This window comes from Procambarus clarkii, chromosome 28 (genome assembly GCF_040958095.1).
Source record: "Procambarus clarkii isolate CNS0578487 chromosome 28, FALCON_Pclarkii_2.0, whole genome shotgun sequence".
Lineage (NCBI taxonomy): Eukaryota > Metazoa > Arthropoda > Malacostraca > Decapoda > Cambaridae > Procambarus > Procambarus clarkii.
In genome coordinates, this window is record NC_091177.1 from 8124226 (window position 1) to 8143656 (window position 19431).

Consider the following 19431-nt stretch of genomic DNA (forward strand, 5'->3'; position numbering starts at 1 on the left):
ATAACCAACTTAATAATATATATATATATATATATATATATATATATATATATATATATATATATATATATATATATATATATATATATATATATAACCGAAAACTCCACACCCCAAAAGGATTCGAACCCAGACAGCCAGGAGCACTATGCACCATGGCGTATCTGGTACCTAAGCCACTAGACCACAACTGACTGTACAAAAATGTTGGAAGTCGTGAGACTATTTGCCCAACAGATACGCCAAGGTGCACAGTGCTCCTGGCTGTCTGGGTTCGAATCCTCCTTCTGAGGTGTGAAGTTTTCGGTTGCATTTTGGCTTGGGGACCATTCAAGCTTGTTCGCAAATTTATAGTCCACTGTAGTATAGTCCAAAGCCCAAAATTTAATTGCTAATCAAAATTAGGCTTGATAAGGGCAGGATCAGGTGAATAATATAATTAAATATATTTTACTGACTCCTTTTATACAATGATTTTTTTTTGTTTAAGATCCTCATCATGACCCCTCACATTCACTAAGTCATTCCACTGCTGTTCAACTCATGACTATCATAATTTCAATTATTTTTCAAAATCCAACTGGTAAAGATTAACAAGGCAAATGTGGGGACCTTTGACAAGTCGCCGGATTCCTGTCTTCGTCGAAGCCACTAGTATTAGTGCCCCTCAGGTAAATCAGGAAATAATTATGTATGCTTAAAACTCTGTCAGCATTAAAATAGATTCTTAATCTTCTGTCATGTTAACATTAAGTCATCCTGTAACACTGCGTCTTCACAGGAGTTTATATCCAGCACCATTTTTGTCTCATCAGCAAAACTGATTATGTTGGTGTTTATTCTTGTGAATTTCGCCTGTTTTCTTAGCAATAAGGGAATACGAGCAAGTTAAGCAGCTATTGTAGTCTTTCTATTCTTCTTTATAACCTACGGGTCGAGGCCGGGGAAGGATGGGGGGTGAATTATCTGCACGGGCAGAGTTCGTCCTCCATACAGACTAAGCATTTATCTTGAGTACAACTTGTAACTACGTGGTAGTTAGAAGCATCAGACAGCGTAAGAATAACGGCCCATTGACATTCTTGTGGCCTGGTGATTACTGCGCAACAAGAGAAAACGGTAGCGTCTGCAGGGGAAACCATGCAGAGAAAACATGCTTGGGAATCAGTCCATTACAATTCGCTTTGAATAATTTGCTAACATTAAATGATGTGCAAAACATTATACCAAGAATACGACCAAGTTGAAACTATATTAACTAGTTTGATTTAATTTTGTACAGACTCAAACATAATATTGAAACTAAGTCGACTTCGTTCTCGATTCACAATCAGGAAATCCGGGTGTGAATCTAGGCGGGACAGAAATGGTTGGGCACGTTTCCTATCACCTAATGCACCTGTTCACCTAACAGAAAATATGTACACAGGAGTTAGTCAGCTTCTTGTGGGATTACTTCCTGGGGAGGGTCAGTAGTTAGGGTGGAAGAGGAGACCTCAATATAAGGCTTCTTGAGGTTTTCTTGAGATTATTTCGGGGTTTAGCGCCCCCACGGCCCGGTTCTCGACCAGGCCTCCTTTTTGTTATACATCCCCAGGAAGCAGCCAGTAGCAACTGTCTAACTCTCAGGTACCTATTTATTGCTAGGTAACAGGGGGCATCAGGGTGAAAGAAACTCTGCCCATTTGTTTCCGCCTCCACCGGGGATAGAACCCGGAACCTCAGGACTACGAATCCGAAGCGCTGTCCAAGTCAGCTGTCAGGCCCCTATATACAAAGTATATATACATTGGCTGCCTATATCCCGACACAATGAAGTATATTATAAATTATTAAATGCAATACATACACAAAACCGATCTAAATAAATCAACAATAATATTTTATACAAAAGACAATAGTTAACACGTTTAAAAGAATGAATGTAATCTAAAAGCACTTAAGCGAAAGTAGTATTTACCGCTGGGTAAGAAACAGTTCAATTTGCGGCCTCGTGTTGCTCTTGTTGGGCCTCACATTATTAGAGGGAAATATATGTAATGTGAGTTGGACATCAGTATAAATGTTAGACATTAAAGGTTATGAAAATAATTTGAGAACGAGTGAATTTACCTATAAAACAGCGATCAACTTAAATAGATTGTTATTTATCTTAGCTGAACATCTGTTTTTAATATCCAGGTATTCTGCACCAGTATATATATATATATACATGTCGTACCTAGCAGCCAGAATGCACTTCTTGGCCTACTATGCAAAGCCAGATTTGCCTAATAGGCCGAGTGATTTTCTTTTTTTTTCAACAAATTGTTTCCAATTAGTTTATTTGTATTATTATTATTATATTATATTAAGAACATAAATTATTGACTTAGTTATGTTAGTTTAGGTTAGGTTATGCTAGGTTAGGTTAGATTAGGTAGGGTAGGTTAGGTTCGGTCATATATCTATATTAGTTTTGACTCAAATTTTAAAAAAATTAACTCATACATAGTGAAATGGATAGCTTTATCATTTCATAAGAAAAAATTTAGAAAAATATATAAATTCAGGAAAACTTTGCTTATTAGGCAAATTGGGCTTTGCACAGCCCAATTTGTAATATATATATATATATATATATATATATATATATATATATATATATATATATATATATATATATATATATATATATATACACACACACACAGTATTATAATGTCTAACCCTTGGGGTTAGCCTCATCCAACTTCCACCTTAATTGCTATTGGGTACGCACTAAATATGATTGGCTCGGTCTGGGCCAGCATTAATCAAACCCGTACAACATTACATAGTACTATAGGGAACCCCATGAACTCTCTGGCGAACCCGGGACCCACTCGACATTCTAAAAAACAAATTTCAGGAAAAAAAATTATTCTTTGTAAAATTTGTAAAATATTAAGCACGTGTCTTCACAAAATTTGAAAAAAATTCTACCTATCATACTTTAAACACAATAGGCCAAGATGGCTCATGATGTCACCAACATGAGATTCCCTTGCTTTCTCTCCAGAGAAACAGAGACATGTAGACTCAGACAGACAGACAGACAGACACACACACACACACACACACACACACACACACACACACATATGGAGAACGGGTCGACCCGCTCACTTTTTTTTTATATTTACATGCGAAAGCATGCTACATAAATACCATAAAAAAAGAAACCAACAACAAAAGTACAAGTTACAAAGGAGCAAAACTATAATTCCCAAACGATACCCATACAAATACATGAAAACACATATACAGAAGTACATTGCAACAGAGTACATTGTAACAGTCATACAAAAAGACAAATACACATGGCAGCCCAGAACGGACAAAAAAGCATCACATGTTACAAACAATTCAAATGAACAATCAAAAAGCCTGAAGGTCTCACAACAAACACAGCAATCTAAACACATCAATATGCCAAAGGCAAGGAACGCAAGAAGCCAACGCTTACAAATATTTATGCAGATAATCCTTTTCCGGAAACCACAAACAGTATGCGTCCCAAACGATCTGCTCATCTTCCTGAAGACGACTACCAGACTTCCCCTGAGGGCGTGACATAAAATCAGGAACACCACAGATGAGAGCCTGCACGCTGGGCATCCACACGTGGACGAGCACCAAGGAACCGGACGCACCCAGACCCCCAGACTGGGTCCAGGCTCCTCATCAGCAACCGATACGAGGACGAGGCAACCATCCCCCCCTAAAAGGGGGTGGGCAAAACCACAGGGCCCAAACTAGCAACAGACCACCGGGCACAGGTGCAGAGCCCCCTTGGCGACCATCTTTCTTAAGAACTACCACGAGTTTACAGGCTGCATCATCTTCCACAGGGGGAGGGGGGGGGGCACCACCTCCCACTGCGGAAAGCCCACATCAGGAGGCACAGGAGGGGACACAGGAACCAACACAGAGCTTCCCACTCCAACACCCGCATCCATCGCATGTACATCTGTCACCCCCACCTCTGAGTCCACTGGAACCTCACCAGGCATAGACCCTTTGTCGTTGGAAGACACACAGCTCACAAAATTCCCCACGTCTGCCCAGGCGAGACTATCCAAGGTCAAAACAGGCGAAGAGCGCTGTGAGCTTTTAGGATCAGGGCACAGGTCATCCAGCCTACCACCGCTGCAGAATCCGACTCCCAAGTGATGCAGAGTCTGCGACCTGGCACAGGCACACAAAACCTCAGCGGCGGCGACGACCAGGGGGGTCGGCCCAAACACAACAGGTGGCCGCGACCCCTCCCACACTCCACTTACATGGCAGGCAGAAGAGGCGAGCATAGCGAGACGGAAGCCACGGGTGAACAAGGCACAGCAGCCGCAGAAGTGAGAGACAGGGAAAGGTCGACCCGCCAAACCGCACCCACATCGACATCACTCACGGCAGCTGCAGAAGACGCAGACGACAATGGCATGGCACCCGGCGTCCGAACCTCACTAGCTGCAGCTTCACTACGTACATGCACGCCATCTGAGGGCACACTCACATCCTCCGGAGCCTCTTCAACAATCCGGGGGGGGGGGGGGGAGTCCTCCTTGTGGAATAGATTAACTTGGTCGACGACGCCCGCAGAGCACCTTGCAGCCATGTGGCCCGACAACCCACAATGAAAAACAGGTCCGCGGCTGCCGGACATAATAGACACGGACGTAGTACCCCATCACCCTGACAGAGGAAAGGATGTCAGATTGTAGCCTCATTTCCAATGTCCGGATGCCGTTTTATACACTCCTCAAGCGACTGGAGGAGATAACATTCATCCTCACATTCACTACCTTTTCAAACTGCCCAAAGTACCTCCTCAGCAACTCCTCTGGGAATTCAAGGGGGGGGGGGGGGCGCCATGTACACTGATGTAGGTGGAAGAGCCACTGCGGTCGGAGATAACAACCGACCCAGCAGCACCTGGCAACTGGAAGGTATGCTTTTCAAAGCGGCGCAGAAACACCCGGTAGTCCTCGTCAGCGGAGAACACAGCCCATGTTCTGGAAAAGTCGCGTCTTTAAATCAAAGTAAATCAAAGTCAATTAAAGTTTACCATCGGGCGGGGGTAAAAGTCTTTACTACCGCCCGATGCTTCGTCAACAGTTCCACTCCACATATGAGACCCATTTCGATACCCAGCACATTAAACAAAGTCTATTCTGCTGTAGGGTAATCCACTTTGCCGGAATACTCCAAACCAATTGACAGCTCTCAGCATGGGGGTCAAGGGGCCCTCCCATCACGCAGAGCACACCGAGGAGCGCAAGGCCCCAGCCAACTACCACACCCATGACTGGAGCGAGCAGCCAATATGTCCACCTCCTCTAGTGGCTGAGCACGCAATCCATTCTGCTAAATTGGTCTACCCGGGCACTACCGGGTACCCCAAATTGATATAAAATATTTTTGTTTATTTTGCATGAGGTATTTTTACGGTTTTCATTGTATTCACTTTTATTTTTTATAAAGTAAATAATAATCACTTTTACATAAATCACAGCATGAGTTCAGCCAGTCCCACTATTATTTTTATCATTATTAATTCAAATCAAACCAAAAGCTTTATGCATAAATGATTGTACATCAATGACTGTCTACGTATTAAGTTGTTATTGTGACATGTCATTATCAGAATCAGATTTAATCTGTAACAATTTATACTAATCATTACCATACTGGCTGGACTAAACAGGTGTATAGCAATCTAGATCAAATTTACATTTTTGGCATTTAGCTTGTAATTAGAAAGGAGATGTAGATTGGAAAAACAAAGTGTTGTTTACCAATAAAGCGGTAGGACAGATATTGGCACAATCTATATAAAAATTATGTTGATAACACAATTAGAAGTATAACTAATGTTTACTAATCATATCATGAAGTTACAGAAATTTACACGCCCTCAGCATTCTACGTCAACAGTGTGGAGTGATTTTGAACTATCCCGGCTCAAAGTCCCTCCAAGCACACAGCTAACATGGACCTGACCTCACTAGTACTCAAAAAGCCTGCTTGTAAGCCATCTCAAGGTGACCGTACCTCCTTCATAACAGCAGCTCCATTAAGCTTTATGTCTACAATGGTTGCTGTTAACTTTCATGCCAACTCTTAGACATACACGTAGTATTCGTGTATAGCTGGGAATCGGAATCAAACGCAAACGGTTGTTCATGCGCTCGAGTCGTGGGCATGGCGAAGCGTTTGGGCATGTTTCCAGACGTTTGTTTTTGTTAAGCAGTAAACAGGTACCTTTGAGCTAGGCAACTGTTATAGATTGCGCCCTGGGGAATGCCAGGTATTCAACTTGAGTCTGTCCTCTCGAGTTGTTACAAAGTGATTGCTCCACCAGCTGGCAGGGGGTGTGGAGGTGCCCACCTGTGCTCCAGTCGTTGCCCGGCGTGCGTGGTGGTTGGTGGACACTTGTCGTTGTTGACGTGGCTTGCATGATGGGGGATGGGCCCCCTTTCCTACCATTTTGCAGGCTCATTCGGTGGGCCTGGAATTTGCTGGATGGGCTGACGACCCAGCCATGGAATTAGTGATGTGTGATATGCTGCGTGTCTCTGTGGCAGCGATCTTTGGTGTGGAAATGTTGTCTTCGCATCAGGCTATTGTGAAGTTTGAGCATGAGGACGACTACAGGGTGTTTCTTCTCCGTTACGAGGGGTGGTCCTTTCCCTTGCCGGACACTGCTGGTGCGATGACTGTTTTCGACCGAAGTGGTGTTCTCACTTTCATCAGCATTCATGGTGCTCCCCTTGAGTACCCGGAGGAGCTACTGCAGAGGTATTTTGTGCAGTTTGGGGCTGTCATGAGTGTGAGGATTAATTTGGTTTCCTCAGGGAAACTTAAGGGTGTTCGGACTAGTATACGCACTCTGGGGATATGGCTGCGGTCGAACATCCCATCCTCGGTGTGGCTCATGGGATATTACAGCTGCGTTTACTATGCCCGTCAGCCTAGTACCTGCTTTTGCTGTGGTTTGGGCCACCTGGCTGCTGGCTGCTTGGTGGATGTTGTCGCTCCGGTGAATCTTTTTTGTGACGAAGATTTCCCGCCACTGGCTATGGAGGAGGACCCGGTGGGTGAGGTTGTGGAAGAGCCTTTGGCTGCTGTGTCGGACGGTGCGCCTGCTCCTGGTGGGGCTTGTGCTCCGGTGGATGTGCCGCCATCGTTTGGGTATACTCCTGCTGCTGCTGTGGATCCCCTGGTTGCTCTCTCTCCATCTCCAGCTTCTCCGTCTTCTGCGCCTGACCTTCTGCCTTCTCCTGCAGCTCCTGTCTCTCTGTCCCCGCTGCTTGTCCCAGCTGTGATAGGAGGTGGTGTGGGTGCGGGGCCTCCTGCAGTGTTGAGACCAGTCCCCCATGTCATTGAGGCTGCTGACATCTTGCGCCGTGCAACAGTGCGCCCCTCCTGCATTATCCGTGCTTCAGGTTCTGCCTCCGGCTTTTACGACGTGCAGCCAGGTCCCAAGTACTCGCGGTATTACACTCCTCCTGCCTGGGCCGATGTAGGTGAATTTGACGATTGCGGGTCTGCAGATGTCGGTGGGATGGTTCCTGGGGTGGCGGTGTCTACTACGACGGTGTTAGCAGAGGTTCATGTGCCTGCGGCTGCCGTCGGTGACAATGTCTCAAAGTTAACCTTTGTTTTTTCTCCTGCAAGGGGTTTCCCCGCATTGGGGGGGTGGTCCCTCCTCCTGTGGTGGGGAGGGTAGAAATAGCCTTAGCTACTCTATCCCTTTGAGATGTATTTTTTTCTTATCTCAATAAACATACTTGAACTTGAACTTGGATGGTGAGGATGATGGTGCAGGTCGGGGCCTTGTGATGGTCTTCAAGAAGAATGTCCGCCGTGGGAGGTCTGTGGCGGTGCCCAGACCTGTGGATGTTGTTCTGGTGGGGGCCTCTGTGGTATTACCCCCTGAAGTGTCACCTCCCGTGGTGCTGCCCGCTGTGTTGCCGCTCGCAGTGTTGCCGGCCCCCGTGTTGCCAGCTCATTTCAGGGGTGCGGTTGCCCCGTCGACAGGTGCCGTGCCTGGTGCTCGTCTTCGGCCTGTTCATAATTTGCTTGATGTTCTGACTGCTGACCGGTTGCCCTTTTTGTGGGAGTGGATGGCGCCGCATCCTCTGTGCCCGTCCACTATTTGGGTTCCCCGCGTGCATGCTTTCGTATCCGAGGTTCCGGATATTATGGCGCACCTTAGTGAGCGTTATCGTCGTGATGATCATCCTGATGTGTGGCTTCGCTGGGAGGCATACTGTATCAGGTTTCCAGTAGCGGAATTTCTGAACAAACACTGCTAAGGGTGGTTTATGTTGCTTTGCCTCCCCTTGCTGTGTTTGTTGTGGGCCCGTCAGGCCTGTGGTAGTGTGTCTGTGTTTCATTTTCTACTGTGTTTTTGTGTTATTCTGTATTTTTCTGTTTTATGTTTTATGTTCCCAGCTTCTGTGTGTGCTGGTCTATTTTCTCTGTGTCGCTGTCTGTGTGACTGTATGTGTGTTTGTGTGTTCTGTGCTCCCCGGTTCCTGTGTGATCCGGTTTTGTATGCATGTCTGTGTTGGTTTTGTATTTTCCGTGTGGCCCTTCTGGCTTAATTGTATTCTTTGCTTCGCATGTTCGTTGTGTGTGTTCCTTTGTGACAAATGACTGGTTTTTGTGTATTACCTTTGCGCAGTGTGTTTGTGTGTCCTGTTTTGTGTCCAAATATTATGTTTTGTGCTTGTAATATTCTTAGGTGACTGGTTTTACCTTTCTGCTTATGTACCTTCCTCAGTGTTACTTGTCATCTCTCGTGGCCCATGTTTGGTTTTTTGTTTGGTTTCTCTGTCATGCTACTTTAATTATTTTGTTTGTAATTAATTTTTTATACTGAGATTTGTGTTTTATATGTGTTATGCGCTTTGCTCAGGTGTAGGGTTATTATGTTTTGTACTTTGTATGTTTTATGTGGTTTTTCTGTGATGTATTTTGTATGTTGTATGTTGTGTATTGTATCTGTCTGTTTTGTGATGAGTTTGGGGTCCGTGTTTCTGTGTTTTGTTGTGGGTCCTTCAGGCCTGTGGTTTTGTGCTTTTGTTTTTATGTGTTTTTTTTCTGTAAATTTTGTATTGTCCTTGTTCGCATGCCAATGTATGCATGTAAAATTAAAAAAAAAAAGCCACACAAATTATGTACTAAATTGTCCGAACCGAACCTAACATAACTGATGACCCCAAGCATAGAAAACGTAAATGTTTGTGAGGCACTATGATTTACAGTACATCATATTTTATCCGATGTGGATTTTGACATAAAAATTTGAGAGAACAAGTTGAGTCATTAGCTAGAAGTACTTCAACTGGCCCAACAGCCTTCCTGTCCTTGAAAATGGAAAACCATTCCTGGTAATGACGTTAGGCACTTGAACCTCATCTGAGTAGATCATTGGAATCCCGAAACGGGGAGCAGTTGCCTTACATGGGACACAGAGATGGGCATCCACAAAAACTTGAAGGATAACTCGCCCAGAGCCCGTGTATGGGCTCGTGGACGAAGTCCCTTGTTGACCGACCTTGAACTTATCAAAGGTTGGTTATTATTGCACAAGAACACGTGTGCTGGTATATGGACGTGTTTAGAGTGAGGCGCACTCTACAACACTGTCGACATTTTGCAGTTTCCATGCCTGCTGCTGGAGGTAGGGTGGGGGAGGGGGGGGGAGGGGGGGGGAGGGAAGGATGGAGGGTGAGGTATTGTGGGGGGGGGGGGTGGAAGGTGAGGTAAAAGGGAGGGGATTGTACTTGCGGGGGTTGAGTTTTAGCTCTTTGGTCCCGCCTCTCAACCGAAATTTAACTGGTGTACAGATTCCTGAGCCTACTGGGCTCTATCATATCTACATTTGAAACTGTGTTTGGAGTCAGCCTCCACCACATCACTGCCTAATGAATTCCATCTGTTAACTACTCTGACACTGAAAAAGTTCTTTCTAACGTCTCTGTGGCTCATTTGGGTACTCAGTTTTCACCTGTGTCCCCTTGTTCGTGTTCCACCCATGTTAAATAGTTTGCTTTTGTCCAACCTGTCAATTCCTCTGAGAATTTTGTAGGCAGTGATCATGTCTTCCCTAACTCTTTTTGTCCTCCAGGGACGTGAGGTTTAATTACCGTAGCCTCTCCTCTTAAGGTGTGGGGTGTGGGAGCGTCCATGAGAAAGCCTTTATGAGAAAAACCGTCAACAATCATTGCGTTGGAAACCTTTATAGATGCAGATGTCTGGCCCTATGAGGGCAGTTCAGCAGCAGCAGATAACGAGAATTATTGCATGTGAGAAGAGAAAATCATATCGAAAGCCGCATAGATGTGGATTGTTTAATGAAGACTAAGCCACCCTAGAGGGGCCACGGGCATGAATAGCCCGTAACACACACACATATAGACGTGGGTCGGGGGGTTAGAGGTATTGGAGAGGGGGGGGGGGGGAACGGGAGGAGAAGATGCGATGGTGAGAAGGAGGAGGGAAGGTTAGTGCGAAGAGGAGAGAGCGAGCCTTAGTAAATGTGTACAAGATGGAGAAGCGAAGGAAGAGTGGAAGTGTAGGCTTGAGAGTAGAGGCAAGAGGCACATTAATGTGCGAGAAACTAGGAGCAAGAGGAAGACACAGACCAGAATCTAACATTTTACCTCCGCTCGTGCCCAATGACCCTTGACCTGTTGGGTTCGCCAGGTCCATCTTAAGTATAACTGGCCCGGTGTGAGGCAGGGCGAGGGCCGGTGTGAGGCAGGGCGGGGGCCGGTGTGAGGCAGGGCGGGGGCCGGTGTGAGGCAGGGCGGGGGCCGGTGTGAGGCAGGGCGGGGGCCGGTGTGAGGCAGGGCGGGGGCCGGTGTGAGGCAGGGCGGGGGCCGGTGTGAGGCAGGGCGGGGGCCGGTGTGAGGCAGGGCGGGGGCCGGTGTGAGGCAGGGCGGGGGCCGGTGTGAGGCAGGGCGGGGGCCGGTGTGAGGCAGGGCGGGGGCCGGTGTGAGGCAGGGCGGGGGCCGGTGTGAGGCTGGGGGAACAAGACTTGTTCCCCCCCCAGCCTGGCGGTGAAGGACTTGTTCCCCCAGCCTGGCGGTGAAGGACTTGTTCCCCCAGCCTGACGGTGAAAGACTTGTTCCCCCCCAGCCTGACGTTGAAGGACTTGTTCCCCCCAGCCTGACGTTGAAGGACTTGTTCCCCCAGCCTGGCGTTGAAAGACTTGTTCCCCCAGCCTGGCGTGGAAGGACTTGTTCCCCCCGAGCCTGGCCTTGAAGGACTTGTTCCCCCAGCCTGGCGTGGAAGGACTTGTTCCCCCAGCCTGACGTTGAAGGACTTGTTCCCCCAGCCTGACGTTGAAGGACTTGTTCCCCCAGCCTGGCGTTGAAGGACTTGTTCCCCTCAGCCTGGCGTGGAAGGACTTGTTCCCCCCTAGCCTAGCCTTGAAGGACTTGTTCCCCCAGCCTGGCGTTGAAGGACTTGTTCCCCCAGCCTGGCGTTGAAGGACTTGTTCCCCCAGCCTGGCGTGGAAGGACTTGTTCCCCCCGAGCCTGGCCTTGAAGGACTTGTTCCCCCAGCCTGGCGTTGAAGGACTTGTTCCCCCAGCCTGGCGTTGAAGGACTTGTTCCCCAGCCTGACGTGGAAGGACTTGTCCCCCGTTGTTGGATGTTCACCATACGAGACGGCGGAGACGCCAGGTAACTAGATTAATTAGTGGTGGAAGCCCACAATTATACACCTTTGTATTCCTCCCGTGGCCGAGACTCCAACTGAATTCAACGTGTATATTATTCTCTGGGTTCCACGAAGCACACTCTACACTTCTCTTTGACTTTACTTGCTGGCCAAGATCACTTTTCCTCTCGAGTTTATCTTTATTGAAAGCTTACTTGTATCTGCTCTCATTATCTTTATTGCAAGCTTACTTGTATCTACGCTCATCATATTAATATTGGTAAATATTTGTATATATAATAGTGGTAAACCCATACAATTTATGCACCAAAATTGTGTTAAACAGGAGGTAAACCTATGTAAAGATCCGGGCGGGAGCTGGGGAATGAAGGCTTGGGAGGGGGAGGGGCAAGGGGTGAGGATAGGGGGTATAGGGAGGTGGGGATTGGTAGGGGGGATTGGGAGGGAGGGGAAGGAGCAAGATGGGGTGATATTACACACGTTAAAGGTGGGAATATCGAAGATGGAACGTTTCAGACTGTCAGATGTTAAGAGATGTTGGCTGGTCACCTACCTCTCTCTCTCTCTCTCTCTCTCTCTCTCTCATCCTGTCTTTCACCACTCTGCGGTCATGTTTACAATTTCTTTCTTCAAGGTGTGCAAATCAAACACCTTGCATGCAGCCATGCAATCCTTTCCTCGTCTGTTTGTGTTCTTTTTTCCAGATCATGTTCCAAGGCTGATTATAACACGACTTTTCCAGATCATGTTCCAAGGCTGATTATAACACGACTTTTCCAGATCATGTTCCAGGACTGATTATAACTGAGCAACATTAAGTACACGAAGGAAAGCGGGAAGAGGAGAAATGAAATGACAAGGATTAATAGGAAATGAATGCATATTAAGAAACATAAGCGCTCGCCTCATTTAGACAGAATCTTTTGTCCCACAATAAACAGAACCTCTCGCACCCCGTCCCCGTCCCTTAGACAGGAGCAACCATCCCTGCGTAGACACACGCACCCTCTTATGTCGGTAGACGCACCCGCCTCCTGTCGATAGACGCACCCGCCTCCTGTCGATAGATGCATCAGTGTTTTGACCCATGTATCGTGTAGGGGCCAATTAAAATTGGCTCCGGGATGGCCCAGAATGGCCCTGGGAGGTCCTAGGCCCTATGATGGCCTTGGGATGGCCAAGGGATAGTTTATAGAGATTCAATGATGGCCCGGTGATGGCCCTGGTATGGCCCTGGTATGGCCCTGGTATGGCCCGAGGGAGCGTCCTGGCGGGCACGGGGGGGGGTGACTGTCCTCAGACAGGCGCTGCTGCCACCTCTCACCAATGTGTGATGTCGCTGACAGCAGTGACGTCTTCACTGCTCTACGAAGCTACCGAGTACTTCCACCAATCAGCGTGACGGTCCCGCCACCTTCTTTTTAACAAATATATGTATACATAACACTTCAGAACGTACAGAAACGAAATGATCACGTTCCAATTGGTTGGGTTTCGTACACGTCAGTGAACAACCTCGCAAGGTCGTCCTGGCCTGCATCTCGGGCACGAAGCAACGTGGCACCACCGCATATGAGAAGAATGCGTTCATTATTTATAAAAAAGGGAGAGAAAAAAAGTCTTCCATGAATATTGTATCGCGTGTGAGGTGCCTGGGCGAGCCTCGGAGGAAATAAACGGCATAACATCACGCCCAGAGCTGTTGCAGCTCCTGCAGGAGCTGCACCTGCTGCACCTGCTGCACCTGCTGCAGCTGCTGCACCTCCTGCAGCTGCCGCGAGAATGCCTGAAACGCGGGGAAATTAAATACGACGCTTAAAGACCCGCTGGAAAACTCATCCCTGGAATCATATGCTACGCCCTACGCTGGTAACGCTGCACACACACACACACACACACACACACACACACACACACACACACACACACACACACACACACACACACACACGCGCGCGCGAGTAAATGCAAGGAAATGAAACTAGGCAGTGGAAACAGGAGGTCAGACACAGGATACAGAATGGGAGATGAAGTCCTTCATGAAACGGACAGAGAGAAGGATCTAGGAGTTGATATCACACCAAACCTGTCTCCTGAAGCCCACATCAAAAAAATAACGTCTGCGGCGTATGCGAGGCTGGCTAACATCAGAACTGCCTTCAGGAACCTGTGTAAGGAATCATTCAGAACCTTGTATACCACATATGTAAGACCAATCCTGGAGTATGCGGCCCCAGCATGGAGCCCATACCTTGTCAAGCACAAGGCGAAGCTTGAAAAAGTTCAGAGATATGCCACTAGGCTAGTTCCAGAACTAAGAGGCATAAGTTACGAAGAAAGGCTGCGAGAAATGCACCTCACGACACTGGAAGACAGAAGAGTAAGGGGAGACATGATCACTACCTACAAAATTCTCAGAGGAATTGACAGGGTAGATAAAGATAAACTGTTTAACACGGGTGGTACGCGAACAAGAGGACACAGGTGGAAACTGAGTACCCAAATGAGCCACAGGGACGTTAGAAAAAACTTTTTCAGTGTCAGAATAGTTAACAGGTGGAATGCATTAGGCAGTGATGTGGTGGAGGCTGACTCCATACACAGTTTCATATGTAGATATGATAGAGCCCAGTAGGCTCAGGAACTTGTACATCAGTTGAATGACGGTTAAGAGGCGCGACCAAAGAGCCAGAGCTCAACCCCCGCAAGCACAACTAGGTGAGTAGAATTAGGTGAGTACACACACACACTTCTTGTGTGTGTGTCTGTGGGCAGTCACTCAGAGGCCTCGCGGCTGAGTGGACAGCGCTCTGAGGGTTGTAGTTCTAATGGCCCGGGTTCGATTTCCGGCCGAGGCAGAAACAAATGGCCAGAGACAGCTTACAGCTGCTACGGGCTGCTTCCTGGGGAAATGTGTGTGTGCGTGTGTTAGAGAGAAACGTCGTAGACTTAATATAGAAAAAATAAATTGGTTAGAAAGGCGGGGTCCAAGAGCTAATAGCTCGATTCTGCAGACACAAATAGTAAACACACACGCGCGCGCACACACACACACACACACACACACACACACACACACACACACACACACACACACACACACACACACACTGCACTAAGCACCAGACTTTACTGGTTACAGTGCAAGGAATTCAACATACAAACATATTGCATGTTATACAATATGTTTTATACAACATTTGTTGTATGTTGTATAAAATGTATACAATGGTTGTATGTTGTATATAACATACAACCTTGATGAGGTCTATCCGGCTGTGCCCGGGGTCTCTCCCCCTCTCCCCACTCTCACATTCTCTCACTACTCTGCCTTTTCCCCCTCACCACCTTTCTCTCCCTTCGCCCCCCCTCTCCTGCCCTCTTCCCCACTTCCCCTTCTCCAACATCTCTCCCCCCCCACCGTCTCCAACATTCTCCCCTCTCCCCCCCCCCCTCATCTCACCTACTCCTATCCCCATATTTCTTTCCCTCTCGTCGTCCTCCTCCTCCTCCTCTCATCCCCTCACTCCCAATCTCCTCTCCACCCTGTCTCCCAATATCTCTTCCCCTTATCTCTCACCTCTCCCCCCTTCTCCTCCCCTGTCTCTCCCCCTTTCTCCTCTCTTCTCAGAAAATATATCATTGAAGTACTGCTACAACCTCTACAGAAATGCCCGAGTTAAAATTACATGAAAAATAACAACGACCTCCAACTGGCCTATGAAACTCCCATACATCCCATGTGTCATCGTGAAAAATTGGGAGAGGTTAGTCCCAAGCGCTTATAGCTTCCTATCGAGAACAGAGAGAAAGACGTTCTACTGCATGTATATGCAGAACAGTTAAACTGCAAATATCTTTCGAAAATGTGAATAATGACATTTGGTTGACCCCTGAGCTTGACCCCTGACTTTGACCCCAGACATTGACTCCTGACTTTGACCCCAGACATTGACCCCTGACTTTGATCCCAGACATTGACCCCTGACTTTGACCCCAGACATATTTTGTTTAAATTACAATGAATTGTGGAAAAGTATCTACCACAGAACGAAGCCGGAAGCGAATCTTCGTTCCAGAGAGAGAGAGAGAGAGAGAGAGAGAGAGAGAGAGAGAGAGAGAGAGAGAGAGAGAGAGAGAGACCCACTTGTGTTTCGTCAAAGTCATCCTCTCCCTATAGAGAATCGTGGGTTCAATGCCCGTGGCAGGGCGGAACGTTTGGGCAACGTTTACTTTCACCTGATGCCTCTGTACACCTACCATTAAGAAAGTACCTGGGGGGGGGGGGGCGTGGTGGACAGCTGTTGAGGGTTGAATCCTCGGGATGGTCAGTATAGTTGGCCTAGTAATTAAACTCAGACACGCACACACACACACACACACATACACACATGGGAAAATGGAATGCACTTAAGGAACAGGTTGTGGAAGCAAATACTATCCATAATTTTAAAACTAGATATGATAGGGAAATAATACCGGAGTCATTTCTGTAAACAACTGATACTCAAAAGGCAGGATCCAAGAGTCAATGCTCGATCCTGCAGACACAAATAGGTGAGCACACACACACACACACACACACACACACACGCACGCACGCACACACACGCACACACAATCTCTGTTGGATGGACGTGAGAAAGGCTGTTGGCCCGGACAGAATCTCGCCATAGGTATTGAAAGAGTGTGCATAAGCACTTTGCTTGTCACTCTCCATAGTGTATAGTAGGTCACTGGAGACGGGAGACCTACCAGAAATATGGAAGACGGCTAATGTGGTCCCAATATACAAAAAGGCGACAGACAAGAGGCACTAAACTACAGGCCAGTGTCCTTAACTTGTTTACCATGCAAGGTGATGGAAGATCGTGAGAAGAAACCTAGTAACACATCTGGAGAGAAGGGACTTGGTGACAACCCATCAGCATGGGTTCAGGGAGGGTAAATCTTGTCTTACTGGCTTGATAGAATTCTTCGACAAGGTGACAAAGATTAAGCAAGAAAGAGAAGGATAGGCGGACTGCATTTTCTTGGACTGTTGGAAAGCCTTTGACACAGTACCCAATAAGAGGCTGATGCATAAGCTGGAGAAACAGGCAGGAGTAACTGGTAGGGCGCTCCAGTGGATAAGGGAGTACCTAAGCAATAGGAAGCAGAGAGTTACGGTGACGGGTGAGACCTCAGATTGGCGTAAAGTCACCAGTGGAGTCCCACAGGGCTCTGTACTCGGTCCTATCCTGTTTCTGATATACGTAAATGATCTCCCAGAGGGAGATCATTACTCATTCCTCTCAATGTTTGCTGACGACGCCAAAATTATGAGAAGGATTAAGACAGAAGAGGACAGCTTGAGGTTTCAAGAAGACCTGGATAAGCTGCAGGAATGGTCAAACAAATGGCTGTTAGAGTTTAATCCAAGCAAATGTAATGTAATGAAAATACAAGGTATCATTTGGAAGATGAAATACTTCAAGAGTCATAGAGAGAGAAAGACCTGGGGGTTGATATCACGCCAGACCTGTTCCCTGACGCTCACATTAAGAGGATAACATCAGCGGCATATGCCAGGTTGGCTAACATAAGAACGGCCTTTAGAAACTTGTGTAAGGAATCTTTCAGAACTTTGAATACCACATATGTCAGACCAATCCTGGAGTATGCGGCTCCAGCATGGAGACCATATCTAGTCAAGCATAAAACTAAACTGGAAAAGGTTCAAAGGTTTGCCACCAGACTGGTACCCGTTCTGAGGGATATGAGCTACGAGAAGAAACTACGGGAATTAAACCTCACGTCACTGGGAGACAGAAGAGTTAGATGAGACATAACCACCACATACAAGATTCTCAGAGGAATTGATGGGGGTAGATAAAGAAAAACTATTTAATACAAGGGGCCCAAGCACTTGGGGACACAGGTGGAAATTGAGTGCCCAAAGGAGCCATAGAGACGTTAGAAAGACTTTTTTCAGAGTCAGAGTAGTAGACAAATGGAATGCATTAGGAAGTGATGCGGTGGAGGCTGACTCCATACACAGCTTCAAGTGTAGATATGATAGAGCCCAGTAGGCTCAGGAACCTGTATATTAGTTGATTGACAGTTGAGAGGCGGGACAAAAGAGCCAGAGCTCAACCCCTCTCCCAAGCACAACTAGGTGAGTACACACACCTCGAAGGGCCTCACACCTTGCGGTGGCTCGCGCCTGAGTGCACAGCCCTTGGGGGTCTTAGTCCTAATGGTCCGGGTTCGATTCCCGGGCGAGGCAGAAACATATGACAAAGTTTCTTTCACCTGATGGCCTGTTCACTTAGCAGTAAATTACTATCTAGGAGTTAGACAGTTACTACGGGCTGCATCCTGGTGATGTACTCACCTAGTTGTGCTTGCTGGGGTTGAGCTTTGGCTCTTTGGTTCTGCCTCTCACCTGTCAATCAATAGGTAGATTGTATGTGTGTATATTGAAGAGGTAAATATATGTAAAAATATATTAGAGAAAATAAGTTCGGGAGTCAGTACATAAGGCAATCGGTGGATAGAAAGGCGGCGTCCAAGAGCTAACAGCTCGATCCTGCAGGCACAAATAATAAATGGAAATAGACTCGCACGCCAACCCGTCCTCGACTCAAGTCCATTACATCCAGCGGTCGACCCCACAGACGCATTCATAAGTTTTAACATGCTGTCCATTCAAAACGGGAATTTTCGCAAGTATAAATTAATATCATAATATATTAGCATATTGTGTATATATAGGCATAGGATAGGTTAGGTTAGGTGTTTAGGTTCTGTTGGGCATTATTTGTATTTGTAGTACGTGGGTGAAGCATTTATAGCGTTGTAATTCGAACAAAATTCGTCAGTGAAGCACTTGTTCTGGATATGTTCGAACTTCAGCAGTTGTGAATCGTGTGTAAATCGCTTTTCATTCATAAACAAGGGGTTTGGCGGGTGCATGGAATCACTTTTGGATCTTTGTTTGGAGGACGGGCTGAGCATTTATAGCGATGTGATTCGAACAAAATTCGTTAGTGAAGCACTTGTTCCGAAGGTGTTCGAACGTCAGCAGTTGTGAGTCGTGTTGAACCGTTTTTCATTCATAAACAGGGGGTTTGGCGGGTGCATGGAATCACTTTTGGATCTTTGGAGAACGGGCTGCGCACGCAGCCGAGCGGACAGCTTTCGAAATTTGAGCTCCGCGGACCCGGCTTCGATTCCCGACTGAAGCAGAAGCAAATAGGCAGTTTCTTTCACCTGATGCCTGTGTTCACCAAGTATTAAAGCACCTGGGAGTTAGTCAGTTGTTGGAGGCTGCGTCCTAGGGATGTGTGAGTAGGAGAGTACATGTATCCATGTATACATGGATACGGATTTCTCTTATATATCTGCTACATGTATCCATGTACATATATACATGGATACATGTAGTAGATATATAAGAGAAAATAAGGTTGTAGGTCAGTTCACCAGGCAACCGACGGTTAGAAAGGCGAAAGGCGGGGTCCAAGAGCTAGCAGCTACACACTGTAAATACAAAGAGTAAATAAACACACACATCGTCTGGTCTGATCTACTCAGTGCTACATCACGAGGCAAGCACACGCACCAGGCAGGTCCCGGAGCTGAAGGTTAAAAGCTCTTAGGATGTGAGCCAGCGAGACGAGGATTAAAACTCTTGGGGCACGAGGCAGAGGGATAAGAAGTCTTGGGGCA

At 46.9% G+C, this 19431-nt stretch overlaps 2 protein-coding genes across 3 annotated transcripts in view; one reads left to right on the plus strand and one right to left on the minus strand.

Annotated features, from left to right (window-relative positions):
• Positions 1-19431, minus strand: part of Trpm (transient receptor potential cation channel, subfamily M) — a 397144-nt gene that overhangs the window by 341515 nt on the left and 36198 nt on the right. The window lies entirely within an intron of this gene.
• Positions 6436-19431, plus strand: part of LOC123754878 (WAS/WASL-interacting protein family member 3-like) — a 34604-nt gene continuing 21608 nt past the window's right edge. Inside the window, exon 1 of the mRNA XM_069332617.1 lies at positions 6436-6819. Within this exon, the coding sequence (XP_069188718.1) occupies positions 6563-6819 (257 nt within the window). The 5' untranslated portion in view covers positions 6436-6562. The remainder of the gene's footprint in view (positions 6820-19431) is intronic.